Source organism: Culex quinquefasciatus, chromosome 2 (assembly GCF_015732765.1).
Source record: "Culex quinquefasciatus strain JHB chromosome 2, VPISU_Cqui_1.0_pri_paternal, whole genome shotgun sequence".
Classification (NCBI taxonomy): domain Eukaryota; kingdom Metazoa; phylum Arthropoda; class Insecta; order Diptera; family Culicidae; genus Culex; species Culex quinquefasciatus.
Window position 1 is genome coordinate 117,833,611 of NC_051862.1, and position 19,860 is coordinate 117,853,470.

A 19,860-nucleotide genomic window follows, 5' to 3' on the forward strand; every position below is an offset into this window, starting at 1 on the left:
CATGGACCTTTTTTAATAAATTTCATACTAACCCCCCTTCGTGAACAATTGGCCATACAGAAAAAAAAACTCGTAGGCGATCGCCAACCACGTCAACATAGGGCCTTTGGACTCAATTACGCTTAAAAATTAATGATATTGAGAAATTTTATTCATAATACAAATATTATTAATAACTTATCGAAACTTTAAATATTAAATATAATTCATCGGAACTCTAAGCCAAATCGGATTCGGGTCCTGGTTTAAATTTTAATATTTTTTAAAGATCTCTGTTGGGGGCATAACAAATATTGCAAATGGTCAAAATTGAACAAAAACTAACTAAGATATGACAATCAGAAAATAACAATTTTTTAACTCTCCTAAAAGTCTTCTATTTCATATTCTCCAAAATTGTTCCAATCAAACGAATCCTGTTATGAAACAAACTTTCAACACCTGTCATCAGGGAATCCCAATTTGAAAATAATGGCTTGCCTTCTCTTCCCCTTTATTTTTCTCCTCCCTGTTTTAATAAGTGTTGTCAACCAACCAACCAGTTTGGTGCAGCGATTAGAGTTTAATTAAACTGACCCTTTTCTTTTTGTCCTAATTTTTGTTTCTCTTTCTCTCGATCCTCATTGCAGAACATGTACCGAATAAATTTCACAACGCTGAGTTTGCTCCTGGTGCTGGGGATGAATGGACTCATGTCGGAACCTACAAAAAACGCTGACGGTAAGTGTTTGCTTCACGCTGGGAAACCGTTGATACTGGAATTGTGACCGCAGAACTGGGGGAAAGATTTTTATGAACTAACATGCAAAAAATCAGATTGATCTGTACCCCTTGAACTCTTTTCAAAGCCATGTTTTGGGGTATGTTTGACAGAAAGTTATAACGAACTAACCCGGTCTTAGCCGCAATGCTTAGCGTCGTTTGCTAGAAACATTAATTAATCTAGGTGCAAGAGGGGAGTTTCATTAAAAATGCAATCTTGCTTCATCAATTCCTATGAAATATTAATCCCACCCTCTGTGAGAAAGTCTTACTCATACGTTACTTTGAGATAAATTTTCAACAGATTGGTTTGCAAGTTTTAAACCAAAGGTTTGAGGTTTTTGAGAGCTTGCTACCAATTGCAACCAAGTTGAATTATTTTTAATTGAAAGACAATACTAGTTAATACTTTCAATTATTTATTCTAGCATGTTTACGTTTGTTTTATCTTTTATCACGAAAAAAAATATATAAAACAACATTACAAATTAAACATCGGATTAAAAAAACAGTTCAACACCGTATTAAACAATTTTTGTAGCGATGTTGATTTTGACTCAAACCTTGTTCAGATTTATCACAACCTAACTGCACTCATATTGTCCTGTCAAATAATATTTTTACACAAAGCAATAAATATTCGATTGACATTTTTTGTTATATGTTCCTTGAAAGCAAACAACAAAAAGCAACATTATTTTATGTACGCACCATTGCCGATTCACAAAACCTCGGCTCGTGCTCTCAAAGCAAGCAAAAGACAAGAAAACATCCAAAGTCAAGTCGATTGACCTAAACCCTCATTCCCCCTCCCACCTGCCGTTATCCATCATCCGAAAATGGAACCGACGCGAAAGGGTAACAACAAAAAAACGTTGCAAAAATTGAATCACGACCGGTACACCTGCTCACGTGTTCCGGCAACCAACCAACGGCAACACGGTGTCGGTGGTGGAGCAAAATTCAGTCAGTCGGCTTCAACTCTATTAACCACCCACCAACCACCACGGCCTTTACTGTGGGAGGCAGTTGGAGGAACAGCCGCGTGTTGGTTGGTATTTGATTCGGATACGATACCACTCGTCCTCACCGGAGAGCGGAAATTGATAACATTTAAAGAAAATAAAATTTAGACCTTTCGGGATAATATGCTGATTGGCTTACAACAGGTACGAGAGGGGTTGTTTCTTTTGTCCATCTTAGTACTTTTACGTCGTACTTGTTACAGGATTATCAAATTGGGTTTCGTAATAAATAATGATGTCCCATGTGCTGTTATCAATTTGTCATTGTTTATTTTGTAATTTTCCGGGTAAAAATGTGACAAAATGTATGAATTTCAACAAAGCCATCAACTTTTTTTATGATTCGATTACACAAGTCGTGCTATAAAGAACTCTTGAAATAAACATTTTCATGATTTGTAATATATTTTATACTGAATTCGAGACAAAATACAAAAGACTTAGTATGCACCACACCTGAAATGAACCCAGCAAGACTTTATTTCCTAAAGAACATCTGTTTAATTACTCAGACTTTGCGTGCACACAGCCATCATCCAGTGTCAGTAAGGGTCATGACGTACGGAGCAGCTGGATGTGGCCGTCGGCGGACCTTAGAATAAAATAAAGAATAATGCCACCCTTTTCGTCTCTCTCTCTCCCCCTTACACAACCCACCCGTATACAGGATCCATAAAAGGCTTGTACGAATATTTGCTACAACGAGAGTATGCCGCCCCAGTTTCGTATGCAGACCATCAAATTAAACGAAAGGCTGTCCGCTCGCCCTCGCTGCGGTTGCGATTTGGCCGGCGAAGTGATCCCGACATGCCCGTGCAGCCCGAGGTAAGTTTGGCACCCACTTCTCGGAAGCCCTTTTACGCGGTCGGTCACGTGGTTGAAATTTCACCCCATCAAGGTTAGCTTTAAGTGGGTCCCGAGATCTCGAGATGACGAATCACTTTAAAATGTTGTTGAATATTAACGCATCTGATCGATTGCAGTCTTTAAAAAAGAAAAGAAAATGCAATTCCAGAAGTTTGCACTGTCATCATACTTTTAACTTTATTTTAACTAGATAAACGGTTTTAAGTTCTCTTCATTTAGTTAAGTTTTTCTCCTAATCCACAGGTATAGAGCTCATTCCGAAGGTAGGGAATGCTCCAAGGAATGCTCTAATTTCAAAAAAGTTGCACTTGGACAAAGCAATATGGTAACATCAAATGGTAACAGAGTCGCATTTTCTCACGCTCATTTCTAATGACTTATTGCAGATTTCACTCAGAATTTAACAAATATTCCCCAATTTTACCCATGTTGACTTGAAACAAAATTTAGAGAAGAAGATCGACTTGTTACTCTGTGGATGTACATTACAATTTTATTATTTAACGTTGCACATCACGTCTCCTCCTCAGTTAAATATCAAAAATCGCAAAACAATAGTGTCATCAGATTCTATAAATTTTCATTCATGTCTGTAGTACTGCAAGCTCTACTAGGTTTCTTTTAATTTTGTAATTATTTTGTTTTATTTATATGTTTCATTTCAATAACAACATAGTAGGCTAAAATCCCAATTCGATGAAGCACTCCGTGATGGCAGTCCCGATGTCACCAGACGAGCTCATTGTGAATCCAACAACTATTTGTTTCAACGAGATGCCCTCCGAGAAGATCTCCCGGTCCTTCCTGTAGACTACGTTGGGCACGCAGCGCTGGAAACGATTGCTGCACCTACATTTGAGAACCACTTTAGCACTGGAATCTCATCTTTTTTCCCCTTATAAAATGAAACAATATGGCCAAGCCAACCTACTGGTAACGTTTTCGCCTCATAAGAGATATATCGGGGTTCAAATCTTATCAAGACAATGCATCCCATACACGACGTTCTGGCAGGATTCTAACAGAGTTCTTACAGAGCTGAATATTCTTACAGAATTCTATCAGAAACGTTCTACCGTTCTAGCAGGATCTAGTGTCCAAAAAAGTATTTAAGTATTATTAGGATTTCATTGTTTAGCAATTTCTTTTTCTTTTTTGTTTTTAAAATTTTTTTTTTGTTTTGAACAACTTCTTAGGCTGGAAGTTCCTCTCGACGAAGCATTCCGGATGACAAGCCAGATGTCGAGGTTGTACACCGTCGGAGTATTTTGAACGATGGTGCTGATGATGATAGTTCCGCATCCGACAACGTTTTTGTTAGACGCAGTCCTGAAACTCAACGAAGTCCTTCATGTAGACTACGCTGGGGACGAAGCCCTAACTCACAATGTTGAATGAATACAACGATTGAAGATACTAATGCAGCATTTTAAATAAAAATATATTTCCATTAAAATAAATTTTGATTTCAAATATACATTTTTTTTCTTTTTAGAGAAATGTTCTAAGATAGCAAGCATTTCAAAGGCGATATTAATGCATTTTAAAACCTTTTTTGAAGCAGTTTTTACTAATTAGAGCACTTTTTCTACACAACTGTCCACAAGAGGGGGTTAAGATTTCCTAAAAGGGCTAAAAAAATGAAAGTTTGTTCAAACTTTTGGATTGTTAAAACTTTTTTTTGTAAATATTTAACTTACGATTTATCCGGGTGAGGTTTGGCTGACTAGTTACGGTGTTCGAATTGTAGGCGAATAGATCTGAAATCGATTCTTATCTGCGCCCAACGAGAAAGTTAAGAGCATATGCACGATCAAAGTCTCATCGCTTGAGGCGGGGTTCGATTCTCTGTTTTTGGATTGGTAAGCAAAAATGCTAACCATCAGGCCATGGCGGCTGTGGTGAGTTGAACTGGAATCAGGACTTCTTTTACAACCAACAGCGAGTTGTGGCGCTATAACCACGGCAAATAGTGCCAGGGCATTCGTGGAAATACAATGTCCCATCCCAGAGGGTTCCGGAGTAAGCCTGACCGCTTTAACTTCTGTGATGTTTCAATGCATTCTAATGCTATGGCGCACTACAGATGCTAATAAATGAAAAGAAGAAAGCTAGGAGTAAACTTATTTAAAAATAAGATTAGACGGAAAAAATTGCGATCGGTGCATTTGTTCAAGAACATAAAGATGAAAAAACAGCATGTCTGATATTTGTCACCATAAAAAGGGCACTTTTTCCGGTCGTATTGGGGTTTTCAGCTTAGATTTTGAAATTATTCCCAAGAAAGCTAGGATTCTGGTAAATTTAGTTCGGAAACTTTTTATTGCAAGTCAAATAAGTAATTAAGAGTCTTAAGGCATATTCATAAGACGTATTATGGATGTGTATATGATTCCATAAATTTTTAAAGACTTTTTTTGAAGAAAAATCCTATAAATTTTTTTAAAAAAATCTTAAAACAAGTTGCTCTAGACACCCGACAAAATATGTCAGATTGCCCCGCAAAATGTCGGGAAAGATCCCTTCAAATATCAGACTCGCCGAATTATTTTTATCTTAAGTTTGTGCAAGGAATCACACCAGGTGCAACATCTATTTTCAAATAAAAATGAATCCAAAAATGCATTGAACGTTAACGTAATGTTTTATAAGGATTTCATTTTTGTTTTTTATTTTTTTCAGCTCGAAATGTGTTTATTTGTTTTTTTTGTTTTTTTTTTTAACATATAACTTTTGTTTTGAACAACTTCTTAGGCTGAAAGTCCCTTTCAACGAAGTATTCCGGATGACAAGCCAGATGTCGAGGTTGTACACCGTCGGAGCACTTTGAACGATGGCGCTGATGATGATAGTTCCGCATCCAACAACGCTTTTGTTAGACGCAGTCCTGAAACACCACGAGATCCTACATGTAGACTACGATGGGGACGAAGCCCCAACTCACAATGTTGAATGAATACAACGATTGAAGATACTAATGCAGCATTTTAAATAAAAATGTATTTCTATTAAAATAAATTTTGATTTCAAATATATTTTTTTTTTGCTCTTAGAGAAATGTTCTTAGATAGCAACACAGAAAAAAATAATGTAAATTTGGAAGCTGTAATTTTGGAAGGTTGAATATTACCTCTTTTATGATGTAATTATACCTCAATTTAGACTGAAAAAGTGACATTACAACAGAAAAGTGGTAAAATTACACATTTCCAGAGGTAAAATTACACCTTTTTTCTGACATAAAGATGTACCCCTTCCCAGATGTAATATTACCATGATTTTTTTCTGTGAAGCATTTCAAAGGCAATATTAATGCATTTTAAAACCTTTCCTGAAGCAGTTTTTTCTAATTAGAAAACTTTTTCTACACAACTGGGGTTGACATTTCCGAAAAGGGCTACTTTTTTTGTAAATATTAAACTTACGCTTTATTCGGGCGAGGTTTGGCTGGAATTGATTCTAATCTGCGCCCAACGAGATAGTTAAAAGCATATGAAAGTCTCGTCGCTTGAGGCGGGGTTCGATTCTCTGTTTTTTTGGATTGGTAAGCAAAAATGCTAACCATCAAGCCATGGCGACTGTGGTGAGTTGAAACTGGAATCAGGACTACTGTTACAACCAACAGCGAGTTGTGGCGCTATAACCACGGCAAATAGTGCCAGGGCATTCGTGGAAATACAATGTCCCATCCCAGAGGGTCCCGGAGTAAGCCTGACCGCTTTAACTTCTGTGATGTTTCAATGCATTCTGATGCTATGGCGTATTACAGATGTTAATAAATCGATGTCCGTGTGCTCTTTTGTACTATCTAAATAGCAATCCCCGCAAGATTAGGACAAGAGAGTAAACCGGCATCGAAATGACAATTAGAAAGCTAGGTGTAATCTTATCTAAAAATTCGATTAATTAACGACATTTTGCGGGGTGTATACATCGAAATATGTCGGGGAATCTAAAGCAACTTTTTATGTTTTGAATTTTTTCGATTTTATAGGAATTTTGTTCAGAAAAGGTGCTGAAATCGATTGATACATGTAGGGTAGCGTATTCATTAATGAGACACTTTTGGTTTTCAACTTTCAACGATTTTTGTATTTTTTCATCATCATTTTAAAATGAGCTTTTTGATGCATTTTCTATTTATGAAAGTGTTCTAACATTGACCAAAATATGAGATTGATCCGACCTCTACAGCCAGAGTTATTCAACTGTCTCACTTGGCAGGACATTAAAATAATACTGTCAACTTGAAACTTCAATTAACAAAAGTTAACCAAAAAAATATTCAAATTATGTAAAAACCTTATATTTATACCAGATGTCTTTGTATCTTTGACTAAATGAATTTAAAACTTTTTAAATTTTTGAAAAAAGTCATACTTTGTTTTGCGAACCTGAGCATGAACCAATATTGATTTTTCAGGAAAATTGTTCTGGAAACTGTTCTCTACTATGTGATTGACTCGATTTTTTTTAATGGCATGGTGTATAATGGCAGAAGATTAAATACAAACTTAATTTGTTGAACCTTTTGGGTAATAAATTGGTTTTTATTTAAATACTCTAAGTTTAGCAGCTGCTCAATTTTTTTCTGGGCAATCTGTTGCTGTATTTTCATGAAAAAATGTACAAAGAAAGTTTGTTTCGGTCGTATTGGGGTATTCTGTTTAGATTCTGGGGTTATTTCCAAGAAAGCTATAATTCTGGTAAATTTTTGAAATTAATTATGTCTTTATTGAACTTTCTTATAATAATTACATTTCATTTACATTCTAAGTAGTATGGCTACATGCTCTTCATCTTTGTTATATTTTTCGTTCTCTTATTACCTGTTCACATTCATTTATTTACTTCAAATTGTTTTACATTTTTGCATTGAATCGAATACATTTGGGTAAAAAAGAAAAAAAATCACTTTAACAACTAATTCTAACGTAAAACTAAAAAAGTAAATTCATTGAAATATTCAAAATCATTAGAACGAGTAAACTACGAACTGTATTTTAAGATGAATGCTCCAAGCGTTCTTACTTGTTCCTGGCGAGTTTTGCAACCACGCAGTGTTGTTGTCATCTCGATGAAAATGTTCAAAAGTTATTGTGGTGAAAACAGGTTTCCCCTCGGTTGCTGACTGAAGCCAGGAGGTGTTGTATTCTCTGCAACATTTTGCCGCTGATTCAACGGCAATGGCTGCAGATTTTGAACCACTCGAACAGATCCCGCTCCAGGTGACGCCAATGCGGGAAAATCCACGTCCGCGAATGCTGGTGTTTTGCGGTGATTTGGTTGGTGCCTCGTCGTCGCTTGCTGCCGAATTTTTACAAACTCAGCTCGTTTTGGGCAGCTACGATTCTTGGTAGAATGGTCGCCGCCGCAATTGAAGCATTTCGCTTCGATGTTCTCGTTGATTGTTTCACAAGCTTGAGTTTTGTGCTCACCTCCGCAGGTTGCACAACGACTCTTGATGAAACAGTTCCTTCCACCATGTCCAAACTGCAAACAGTTCGAACACTGTGTCACGTCACGGTGCACTGGACGATAACGTTCCCAAGTCACGATGATGTTGAAAATGGCCCGAACTGCTTTCAGCTCAGACGGCGTTGTCGATCCTTTCTCGAGATGAATCAGGTACAGTTGATAACGATACTTGATGTCCTTGTTGTGTCTCGTCATCTTGAAGAGTTTTGAGCTCTTCTTTCAGCAAACTCACATCCATGTCGTACAGGCCTCGGAGGACCTGTTTCATGGGGCGTTTGCCTGGATCATCATTGCTGTAGTATTCAATCTTGGTGTTGTTCAGGAAATCCCGAACGTAGTTGTAATCCTTTCTGGTAGGTAGCAGAATTTTGAGTCCATCAGCACACAAGCGAATGGAAGCTCGTAAAGCACCAGATTTGATAAACCCGGTTAGCCAATTTCGCACCGAATCCGATGACGATGTTTTCACAAAAATGGGCGGCAACTTTTCCCGTCGTTCAAATTCCTTCCCGTCTTTCCTCAAACTGCCTGGCTTTGCAGGTAGCGCTTCGGCATTCTTTAGCTTCTTCAAATCTGCCGATCCTGCTGGTGAGGACCGCCTCTTTTTCTTGCCGTGAGGCATTTTTGCACTTTTTAAGCACTTTTTTGGTTTGTGAGGGACGCACGTCTGACTCGCTTCTCTGCTGATCGCAGACTCTATAATTCTGGTAAATTTGGTTCGGAAACCTTTTATGCAGGTCAAATATATAATTAAGAGTCTTAAGGCATATTCATAAGAAATGTTATGGATATGAATTTGAATCCATCTATTTTCAACGACTTTTCTAATGAAAAATCTTATCAAATCTTTAAAAATATCTTAAAACAAGTTGCTCTAGACACCCGACGAAATATGTCGGTATAAGAGAGCCTTTCAGACCATTAAGGCTGTTTCGGCATTCTCCGCAAAATGTCGGGAAAGAACCCTTCAAATATCAGACTCGCCGATTTTTTTAATCTTAACTTTGTTCTAGGAAACACACCGTGCGCAACATCTTTTTTCAAATAAAAAAGAATCCAAAAATGCATTGAACGTTAACGTAATGTTTTATTAGGATTTCATTTTTTCAGCAAGAATTGTGTTTATTCTTTTTTGTATTGTTTTTTTTTAATATATAACTTTTGTTTTTAACAACTTCTTAGGCTGGAAGTCCCATTCGTCGAAGTATTCTGGATGACAAGCCTGATGTTGAGGTTGTACACCGTCGGAGTATTTTGAACGATGCTGCTGATGATGATAGTTCCGCATCCAACAACGTTTTTGTTAGACGCAGTCCAGAAACTCCTACATGTAGACTACGATGGGGACGAAGCCCTAACTCAGAATGTCCACCTGGATCTAAATAGAGTTTTTTAGATTATGTGGCACTTTCGAATCTTGTTACACTTTCAAAAGGACAAAATACATTTTACGCTCAATATTGAACGAATTAAACTATTGTGGATACTAATGCTGCATTTTAAATAAATATATTTCAATTCAAATAAATTTTCATTTCAAATATACATTTTTTTTAATTCTTGAGAAATTTTCTTATTAACACAGAAAAAGGGTAATATTCATCAGGAAATAGTATAACCTTGTTGTATATCTTTTAATGAACAATATCTTGGAAACTGACACAAATTGTATCTATTGTTGTTCCTGCAGTTTCAGAGATACTTGAGTGCTTGTTACATAAATTTCGATGCAAAAAACTGTGCAACTGTGTGTTTTGTAAAAATAATTTGACCTAGGGGAACTATACCCTTTCTCAGCCTATTTCTATTATCGGCCTATCAGCACTTTGATCATGAATTACAGCTTTCATAAAGTGTTTTTGCCTGTTCCAAAGTAATAAATAGCTCAAACGAAAGTGAGCAAGCAACTTTCCATTGTTGATACATCTGAAAATATTGATTTAATAGCGGAAAACGGCAAAAGTGACGAGAATTGGTCGAACGGCTTAGAGTGATTAAAATGGGTATATTTCCCCTTCTTACTTTAAACATGCACAGTTTTTACTTCATTCTTGACGATAACCTACACAGTAAAAAAAATGTTGGAGTGGAAAATTTGGTAGGTTGAATATTACCTCTTTTGCCTTCCTCGCCTCGATGAGAAAAAACTCGAAAAATGAACTTCTTTATTCGACCTCGTAGACCCACCTTTACGTATACCTATCAATTCAGAATCAAATTCTGAACAAATGTCTGTGCGTGTGTATGTCTGTAAGTCCGTGCACCGAAAAATATGCACACGATTATCTCCGGACTGGCTGGACCGATTTGGACTGTTTTGGTATCATTCGATCCATCTTGGGGTCCCACAAGACCCTAGTTAATATTATGAAGTTTAGAAAAGTACTTCAAAAGTTATGAGCATGAGCATGGTTGACTGCCAATGAGCTGCTACTCCGTTATTGACAGATCAGCTGAAGTTAAACAATTAATCAAAAATGATCAGTGGGAGCCAACCATCCGTTCACTGTTTAACCTCTGAAGATCCCTACTTTATTAGTCAATATCGGCGCCCTCCCAAGAAGCCTGCAGTTCAACGAAAGGGAGGAATGTTAGTCCGATAGTTGAAGTTGCAGACTCATCAAGCACATAGTTTTTCGCTATATACTTGTTGATACCGCTTGAGACCGTTGAATCCACAGCATCTCCTTCAAGCATCACGTGATTATTATTTTTTTGGGTTAGTAGGATAAGATATTGGCTTTTCGATGCTTCCCGAGCTACGACGCTATGGGGAGGACTTTCATAACAGACCCGTTGGCGAGCCTTCCGAACAACGATGCTATGGGAAGGTCTTTCTGGTTAAAACACAAAATCACTCACACCCAGTTATTTTGCTCCACTATTAACTCGACGATCCAAATTGTTAGTGCGTCTTTCGATCATTACATAGAAATGGCTTTTTTACCGCAAATAAATAAAACCTTATTCGAAAAATTTAAACACAATCCACCCGACGCCGTGCCTTCCGATTAACGATGGTATAGGAACGGCTTTGAAAATCACAAAACAATAAATTAAGACATACACAATTCACGACAAAAGGCACACAAAAAAAAACACTTTTCACTCCGAATATTGTTTACACCACCTTTACAAATAATGCACTCACCCCATACGAAAAGCGACACAAATTATGCACTCACCCCACAAGAACAGCGACACAAAAGCACAAAAAAAATAACCTGAATAATCACGACTACGCGTCCCCACTAGTGTGGTTCATGGCCCCTTGGAAATGCAAAAATGTCAGCTAGACCGTTGCATTGTTGATAAAATCATTGTTCTATGTCTACAGAAGCTCTCCTGAAATTTTCAGCCAATTTGGTTCAGGATTCATTGAAGCTCTTTAGCATTTAAGTTTGTATGCGATTTTCATAGAGAATCTTCACCTTTTTACATTTTCTGACCGCAAAAATCATCTACTGAACCAAAATTTCTGAAACCTTAGATATATATCAAAAATAATATGGGGAACAATTTTCTAGAACACCCCAAGTTGATCTAAGCTGAACTGACTTAGTTATAAGTGGATTAAGTGAAGGTGTCGATGTTGTATTTTCCAAAGGGCCTCTTTCGCCAAATTTTCACCTGATGGCTCACTTTGATCGATGGCAAATCGTTTGACAACTTGTTTGTTGTTGATGTCAGAAAAAAATGGAATGAGGTTTTCAACGTCTGTGGAACTATTTAATTAGCTTTCCTCCGTCTTTTTCAGGTTCCAGCTGAATATGAGTTCTTGGCCAGCATTGTGCAACACTTGGACTAGACCGTGAAACACGACAGATTCAAGGATATTTGTTTAGCAGCTTAATTGGGCCTTCTGTTTAGTGAGGAAGGTGGTGTGTATCGTCACAAGCTGAACCGATGATCGCGCTCCGGCGATGTACGGGCCGCTAGAGGCCGCTTCCACGCTTCCGTTTCCACCCACTGGGTGGGGGAAAAGCGGGGGGCCTGCGATGTACGCCACCGGAGCAGTATTTTTCTGTATTATTTTGTGCCGGATGTTCTTAGGGACGGCCAGCAGGCATTACTGACTTTGCATATTCCCTCCTTGTCAAATCGACAGACCAATCTTCTGCTGACCCGGGAATGTCGAAATGGGTGCCCCTTTACGATGGTGGTCAGCCGACTGAGAATTTTAATCCTTAACGGCTATGAGCCGGAGAAGCGCCAACGACGGAGAGGTCATTATAAGACGTGGAAAAATGGCGGGACGGGACTCATACTGGTTAGACTGACCAATCCGGGCGCACGAACGCTTACAGAATCGCCTGGTCCCGCACTTCCATGTGAAGTCTATTGGCTACCTGCACTATAACGTGCGTGAACTGTCCACTTGGACCGTGCCTTTCACCATGAAGCCAAAAGGCTTCTTGTCAGATGGCAGTTTTATGTTCACATAACTTAGAAACATTTCCTTCCGTACGCGCTCCTTGGTCCTTGATGCTCTGCATGGCAGAGATTGACTAGATTTAAGATGTGTGATGTGAAGGTATGTGGGTCATCAAGATCCCAAGTACCATGAGCAGACGAGTTGTACAATTGTCCCTACCTCGACATCAACTCCCTCGATCGTAGATGGCCCCAAGACCGTTCATGGCCAAGATGATGATCGCGATGTTATCCCTTATCAGTGGTCGTGATGGTCTCCCATCGCTACCTCCTACGAACATCCGTACTCGAGTTCGCGTATTGTTCTAATTGTTCTGAGCTGACCAGAGCGAAGCAGTGATAGGGATATAGTCCTGCGATTCTGTTAGCGTACGTGCGCCCGGATTGGTCAGCCTAACCAGTATGAGTCCCGTCCCGCCATTTGCCCACGTCTGTCCTATCCGCGTTGGCTCATAGCCGTTAAGGATTAAAATTCTCAGTCGGCTGACCACCATCGTAAAGGGGCACCCATTTCGACATTCCCGGGTCAGCAGAAGATTGGTCTGTCGATTTGACAAGGAGGGAATATGCAAAGTCAGTAATGCCTGCTGGCCGTCCCTAAGAACATCCGGCACAAAATAATACAGAAAAATACTGCTCCGGTGGCGTACATCGCAGGCCCCCCGCTTTTCCCCCACCCAGTGGGTGGAAACGGAATCGTGGAAGCGGCCTCTAGCGGCCCGTACATCGCCGGAGCGCGATCATCGGTTCAGCTTGTGACGATACACACCACCTTCCTCACTAAACAGAAGGCCCAATTAAGCTGCTAAACAAATATCCTTGAATCTGTCGTGTTTCACGGTCTAGTCCAAGTGTTGCACAATGCTGGCCAAGAACTCATATTCAGCTGGAACCTGAAAAAGACGGAGGAAAGCTAATTAAATAGTTCCACAGACGTTGAAAACCTCATTCCATTTTTTTCTGACATCAACAACAAACAAGTTGTCAAACGATTTGCCATCGATCAAAGTGAGCCATCAGGTGAAAATTTGGCGAAAGAGGCCCTTTGGAAAATACAACATCGACACCTTCACTTAATCCACTTATAACTAAGTCAGTTCAGCTTAGATCAACTTGGGGTGTTCTAGAAAATTGTTCCCCATATTATTTTTGATATATATCTAAGGTTTCAGAAATTTTGGTTCAGTAGATGATTTTGCGGTCAGAAAATGTAAAAGGTGAAGATTCTCTATGAAAATCGCATACAAACTTAAATGCTAAAGAGCTTCAATGAATCCTGAACCAAATTGGCTGAAAATTTCAGGAGAGCTTCTGTAGACATAGAACAATGATTTTATCAACAATGCAACGGTCTAGCTGACATTTTTGCATTTCCAAGGGGCCATGAACCACACTAGTCCCCACTTCCAGCGAACCAATGATGCTATTATTCAATTACCACAATCAAACTTAGAAAAGTACTTCAAAAGTTATGCCCAAAAACGGGTTTAGCTAAACTTTGGAAGATTGTAAAAAGGGTGTTTTTGTAAGAAAACACGTCATGCAATATATTGTTAAAAAGGTATTTAAAAGACCTTTCCAACGCATTCAAAAGATCAAAGATCTGATAACCCCATCAAAAGTTATGAGCACTTAAGTGTTATTTATACACTTTTCTGAGGCCGGATCTCAAATATTTTGAATCGTTGGATAGGTAATCAAAAAACTTTTCCAACAAGTCAATAAGTTACAAGTACTTGAGTTTTTTAATACAGGCCTCAAGTTTTGAAAAAAATAAGTGTTATTTTAACACTTTTTTGAAGCGGTGCCAGGAAGGCACAACCGAGCACACGATTTTGAACCAAACTGCATTAATAACTCAAAACTGATGAAAATACATATGGGACATTTATGCGAACAGGAACAGTCGATGTGGCTTTGATGTTCAAAAGGGGTTACACAAAACAAATCTCAATTTTAAAGATTTAGCTTTCTAAATCCACTGTTGATTACTACCATCTGAATATGGACATCAGTATGTAGAAGCAGGCATGCATCGGCACTATGAGCTCTTCTTAAAGGCACTCAGCTTGTTCTAGTCGGCATTTTCGTTTAAAGTAATGTTATGCTTGTTACCCGTTGTAAACGACTAGTTTTAAACATGAATAATACGTAGAAAACATTGATTCATTGAAAATTTCCTTGCTCATACTTAAAATTTATATTGAATCATCTTGAAATCAAACTTGTGTGGATTAATGCATAATGCAGTCGAAAATATTTCCCAATCAACTCATTGTTTTTTTTCTTCAAATTGGCAAAGGGATAACAATAATTCATTTGAAACGGCACAACAACTTGAAAATCGTACCTATATTGTTTCCAATAAATTTTTCTTCCCACAGGAAGAGGACAGCATGCCACCTGCACGGACGATCCGCGCTCCCCAGCTGCGGTTACGATTTGGCCGCAGCGATCCGTTGTGGGCATCGTCCGCGGACAGTGCCGCAGCCGCTGCCGCCATCCTCGAGGACAAGCGTGCCCCGTCACAACGGCTTCGGTGGGGTCGCTCCCAGCCTGGAACGTTCAACGAGAATGCCCTCCGGGAAGCCGTTCTCGCCCGAGGAGACGACCTGAACCGTGATCCCACGTTACGGCTTCGGTGGGGCCGCGAAAGCGGTGAAGATGATGAGTTCGATTCCGACTCTGATAACGTTGCTGACAGGCTGTACCGAGAGGCCACGGGAATGGACAGGTTCGCGGAAGATAAGCGAGCTCCATCGCAACGGTTACGCTGGGGTCGTTCCGATCCTCTGGTAAGCTGGTAGATGCATTGAGGGTTTCTTCAATAACATAGGATCATTGATCTATTGTCTAGCTTTCTAATTACAACTCGATGCAAGAAGATAAAAGGGCTCCCTCGCAACGACTTCGCTGGGGACGATCTGATCCAATGGTAAGATCTTACCTATCATTGGCCTTTAAATCTTAAACACAATTTTCAATTTTCAACAGTTGTCCAACGATGACACTTTCCTGGACGAAGAGAAACGGGCCCCCTCGCAACGTCTTCGTTGGGGTCGATCTGGTGGTATGGTAAATATCACACTCATAATCAACATACAAAACGCAACTCTAATTGTTTCTTCCGAATTTTCCTCATTCAACCCTCGACCAGTTCCCCACCAGTGATGTGATGCAGCAAAAGACCATTCGGGCACCCCAACTGCGGCTACGGTTTGGCAGGAGCGATCCATCGTGGGCCGGCTTCAACGAGCATCGTCCCGACGGAGAGAACGAATCAACGGTCTCGACCGAGCGGGCAGTCGATTCGGAGGAGGTGAGTGGGCAGATGGTTGTTGTGAGATTTTCGGAAATGTATGTTTGGGTTATTGAACAACCATAACAAACCAGCAGGATCTAGATCAAAAGTGCTCCGATTTGACTAAAATGGGATTAACTTGACCAAAATAGTTATACCCGTATTTTTTAGTTTGTCGATTAGTACTGGGAACTCATTTCGGTGGAGATGCATGGTACTTTTAGTTCGATTGATATACCGAGTTTAAAAAAAATAAAGACTAACTTCGTCTAAGGGCAATCCAGCAATCCAGCATTTTGTGAAATAAAACACTTAAAGAACACACCCTTTCTCTTTCAGGACGTGCTATTCAAGAATCTATAGTTTTCAACTTGATGGTTATCCTTGTCCTTGTCCAGTTTTTATTATTTTGATGCAAACAAATCATGACAAAAAGTTTTGCAAACTTTCAAGCTCGTTTTCTTATCTTTTCGAAAATGCATATCGGACATTTATTTAAACACGGGTAGTATAGAGACCCTAAATAGGGGTAATCTAGGGCAAATATCCATTAACACGATTAGGAAATATGATTTTCTGGACATAAAAACTGGGGTTTTTCGACGCGCCTTGGGGGTCGTGCATAAACCACGTGGCCTTTTTTTGGAGAATTTTTGCCCCCCCCCTCCCCCTCATGGTTTTTCGTGGTTTCACGCCAACCCCCCCCCTCCCCCCTATATGACCACGTGGCTTTTTTCTCCCAGGTGAAAAATCTTTAAAAAAAAACAAAATAAGTATAGATTTCAAAAATGTTTATCCACAAATGATGTACCGTCAGTGGTGGTGACTTTTGGTCAAAAAACGATATTACTGTTGTTATTTTAACACAATAAAAACATTTCAAATTATATCGAAATAAATATTGTTGGGGAATGCCCCTGAATTTACCAACATTTTCCCAGAATATGGCTAGTATCAAGCTAGTATAATCACACCGTTCATAAATGCCAATCGTTTTAAAATTAACTCAAACTCACCCTTTAGAGGGGGTGACATTGGGTCAAACAGAAAACATTTTTATTTGTGTAGGTCCTGTAACACCATTAAAACCAATTTAATAATATATATAAAAAAAACAGAAATTCACTTAAAAGTGTGAAAAAAGTATGATATCACAAAGTTTAAGGTAAATAATAACAGTATAACAATTTATTGAAAGGGTACAGAAAGTAAAAAATACTCTCAACAAAACAAGCAACTTAGTAAAACATATGTATTCAAAATTATGGAATTGCAGTGCAATCAATTGCATCCAGAATATATATGCTTTAAGAATTAAAGCTATTTTGATTTATAAACAGCTTTCATGATTTAATTTAAATGCGCTTTAAAATATTGAAATTAATTAAATAGAAAAGTTTTGTTTCAGGAAAAAAAAATTTTCATTTCATTTTAAGGAAAATATCTAGTTATGAAAGCTCCTAGTTAATATTTATTTTATTCCAAATATTCATAAAAATCCAAACTAAAGCAACTTTTCTTTTTAATTAGGCATGATTGATTCCAATGATTCAGTGTGTCCAAAAAAGTCGAGCTGTTTAATTTTTTTCTCCATACAAGAATCAGAGACAGGGACAAACATTCAATATTACGACCTTTTGAAATGTTAGTCTTAATTTTTTTGTTTTGAAAATATTGATTTCGAAAAGATCGGAAAATTTCACGAAAGTTTTATTTATAAACATTGAAAATCGCACCATTAGTTGCTGAGATATCGACATAAGAAAATTATGGGTTGTTTGGGTAGTAAACATCAATTTTTCTGTTTTAAAATCTTTGCATGGCAATATCTTAGAAACAAAGCAACAAAGAATTTTCTCAGCACATCAAAAAAATTTTTTTTTCAAAATTAGGCAAACTTGGGCACTAATTTTTTTTAAATTAATAACTGCAACTAATTTAAAAAAAAAAGTTACCTAAAAATAGCTATAACTTGAAAACGGTGCACTTTATGAAAATTTCACTAAGGTACTTGCAAATTTGCAAATTACTTGCAAATTTGATTTAACATCGAAAAATAAAATTGAAATTAAGTTGCGGTCAATATTTCGTTTTTTTTTTTTAAATCAGTATTGATTCAAAAAATCATAACTCAAACAACGATTTTTTGCCCGTTCTGAAAATTTCTGAAAAGTTGGGAAAATTTAAAAAAAATAAAAATAGTGTTTTTTTGCAAATCATGTTTTAGTGACAAAAAGTGAAATTAAAAATCAGCAAAATAAATTACCATTTATCATTTTTTTCAGTGTAGTCCTTATCCATGACTATAACTTTGCCGAAGACACCAAATCGACCAAAAATTTCTTCAAAAGATACAGATTTTTTAATTTTCATTGCTGCCAAATTTGTATGGAAAACTATATGGACAAACTAATGATGCAAAATGGCTTGGGAACCAAAAAAGGTTTCAGACGGATTAAAAAAATCAAAAAATTAAAATTTAAGAATAAAGACCGATTTTGTATAGAATTGCTCGAAAATCGATTTCGTGTCTTTGGAAAAGTTGTAGACAACGCCCAAAATCATTATTTTAGTCATGGACATCCAAATTGTTTAAGTCTTACTCTTACTTTAAATTGATTTTGCTATAGACTACGTGTTTTGATAAATTTAAAAAAGATTGAACTAAAATTTTGAATTTATTTTACATTTTTTTTTCAGTTGTTTAAATAGGCAATTATCTACGATTTAAGATTTTTGATCCAACTTTTGGTTGGAGATATTACCTCAAAATAAATACAAATAAATATTAAATAAGATAATTTTTCAAGCGAGTTGAAAGTACCGTTCCATCTTTTTTAATGAATTTTATTTATGTTGATCTTGACGGCATTGAATTGAAATTTATTTCACAAATTGATATCGGAATTTGAAAATTAAGTGACTCTTTAAAACTTTTTAGTTATTATTTTAATGTGTCTTTATATTTGAGTGGTTTTATCTCAAATATGAAGTTGAGGGTATAGTATATTTTCTCAGCTTTAAGAAAAACTAATATTTTCAGGAAATGCAAACATGAAATAGTGTAAAAAACGTCTTCAACTGTGCATCTTTGTGGTTGAACAAAACAAGCTCAATTTCCATAAACATAACCATAATTGCACTTGCCACCGTTTTCTCCAAAACATCCTCTCTTAAGCACTGGTAAAAACAATTATTAGCTTGGCAAAATAGCTTAACCACACATGGGTGCTTACACGGCACCTCGGATGTATGTGTATGTATGTGTGTTTGTGTGAGCATGTATTATGTTTCAGCACTAATTATCACAGGCGTTAAATTTACACCCTAAGCCATACGCAAATTGACAACATTCACGTTCCATGGGAGTGGAAAAGTGAGGGTGGCTAAACGGGCAAATTATCCTTTCGACCGACACGGATGCAAACAACATATAAATTCGAATATACAGTAGCGTGGTTCACGTTTCTATGAAAAAGACAAAAGTTGTTATTTTGTCTTGCATCAACCGGAATTTCGTTTTTTATGTCCCCAGAAGCACTCCTGAAAATTTGAGCCCATTTGGTAAGGTCTAGGAGCTCCAGTTTTAATTTGAAATTTATATGGGATTTTGATTTATTTTCCATGGGAAACTATCTTTTGTTACATTGTATTAGGATTTTTTTTTTATAAATCGATGAAATGACTTGATTCTTATAGTAGGAGATAGGTTTTGAACTGGGGAACAACTTTGTAGAACATACCAACATGCTAGGAAGTGACCCTTTAAAGATACAGATACTTTTAGATGGTGGCCCACACAGTAAAGCCCCTTCAAAAGCCACCATCTAAAAGTATCTGTATCTTTAAAGGGCCACTTCCTAGCATGTTGGTATGCTCTACAAAGTTGTTCCCCAGTTCAAAACCTATCTCCTACTATAAGAATCAAGTCATTTCATCGATTTATAAAAAAAAATCCTAATACAATGTAAAAAAAGATAGTTTCCCATGAAA

The 19,860-nt window shown here is 37.6% G+C and overlaps 1 protein-coding gene and 1 long non-coding RNA gene across 3 annotated transcripts in view; both read left to right on the forward strand.

Moving 5' to 3' along the window:
- Nucleotides 1-19,860, forward strand: part of LOC6041307 (short neuropeptide F) — a 65,082-nt gene that overhangs the window by 42,720 nt on the left and 2,502 nt on the right. For both annotated transcript variants that reach the window (XM_038255138.1, XM_038255137.1), the window contains 6 exons: nt 630-720; nt 2,455-2,612; nt 14,951-15,361; nt 15,424-15,501; nt 15,561-15,641; nt 15,724-15,885. In XM_038255138.1, coding sequence (XP_038111066.1) covers nt 633-720; nt 2,455-2,612; nt 14,951-15,361; nt 15,424-15,501; nt 15,561-15,641; nt 15,724-15,885 — 978 coding nt within the window. In that variant the 5' untranslated portion in view covers nt 630-632. The remainder of the gene's footprint in view (nt 1-629; nt 721-2,454; nt 2,613-14,950; nt 15,362-15,423; nt 15,502-15,560; nt 15,642-15,723; nt 15,886-19,860) is intronic.
- LOC119767185 lies at nt 2,620-4,131 on the forward strand. Its single transcript, XR_005277375.1, has 2 exons — nt 2,620-3,587; nt 3,851-4,131. It is a non-coding gene; the product is annotated as an uncharacterized LOC119767185 (long non-coding RNA).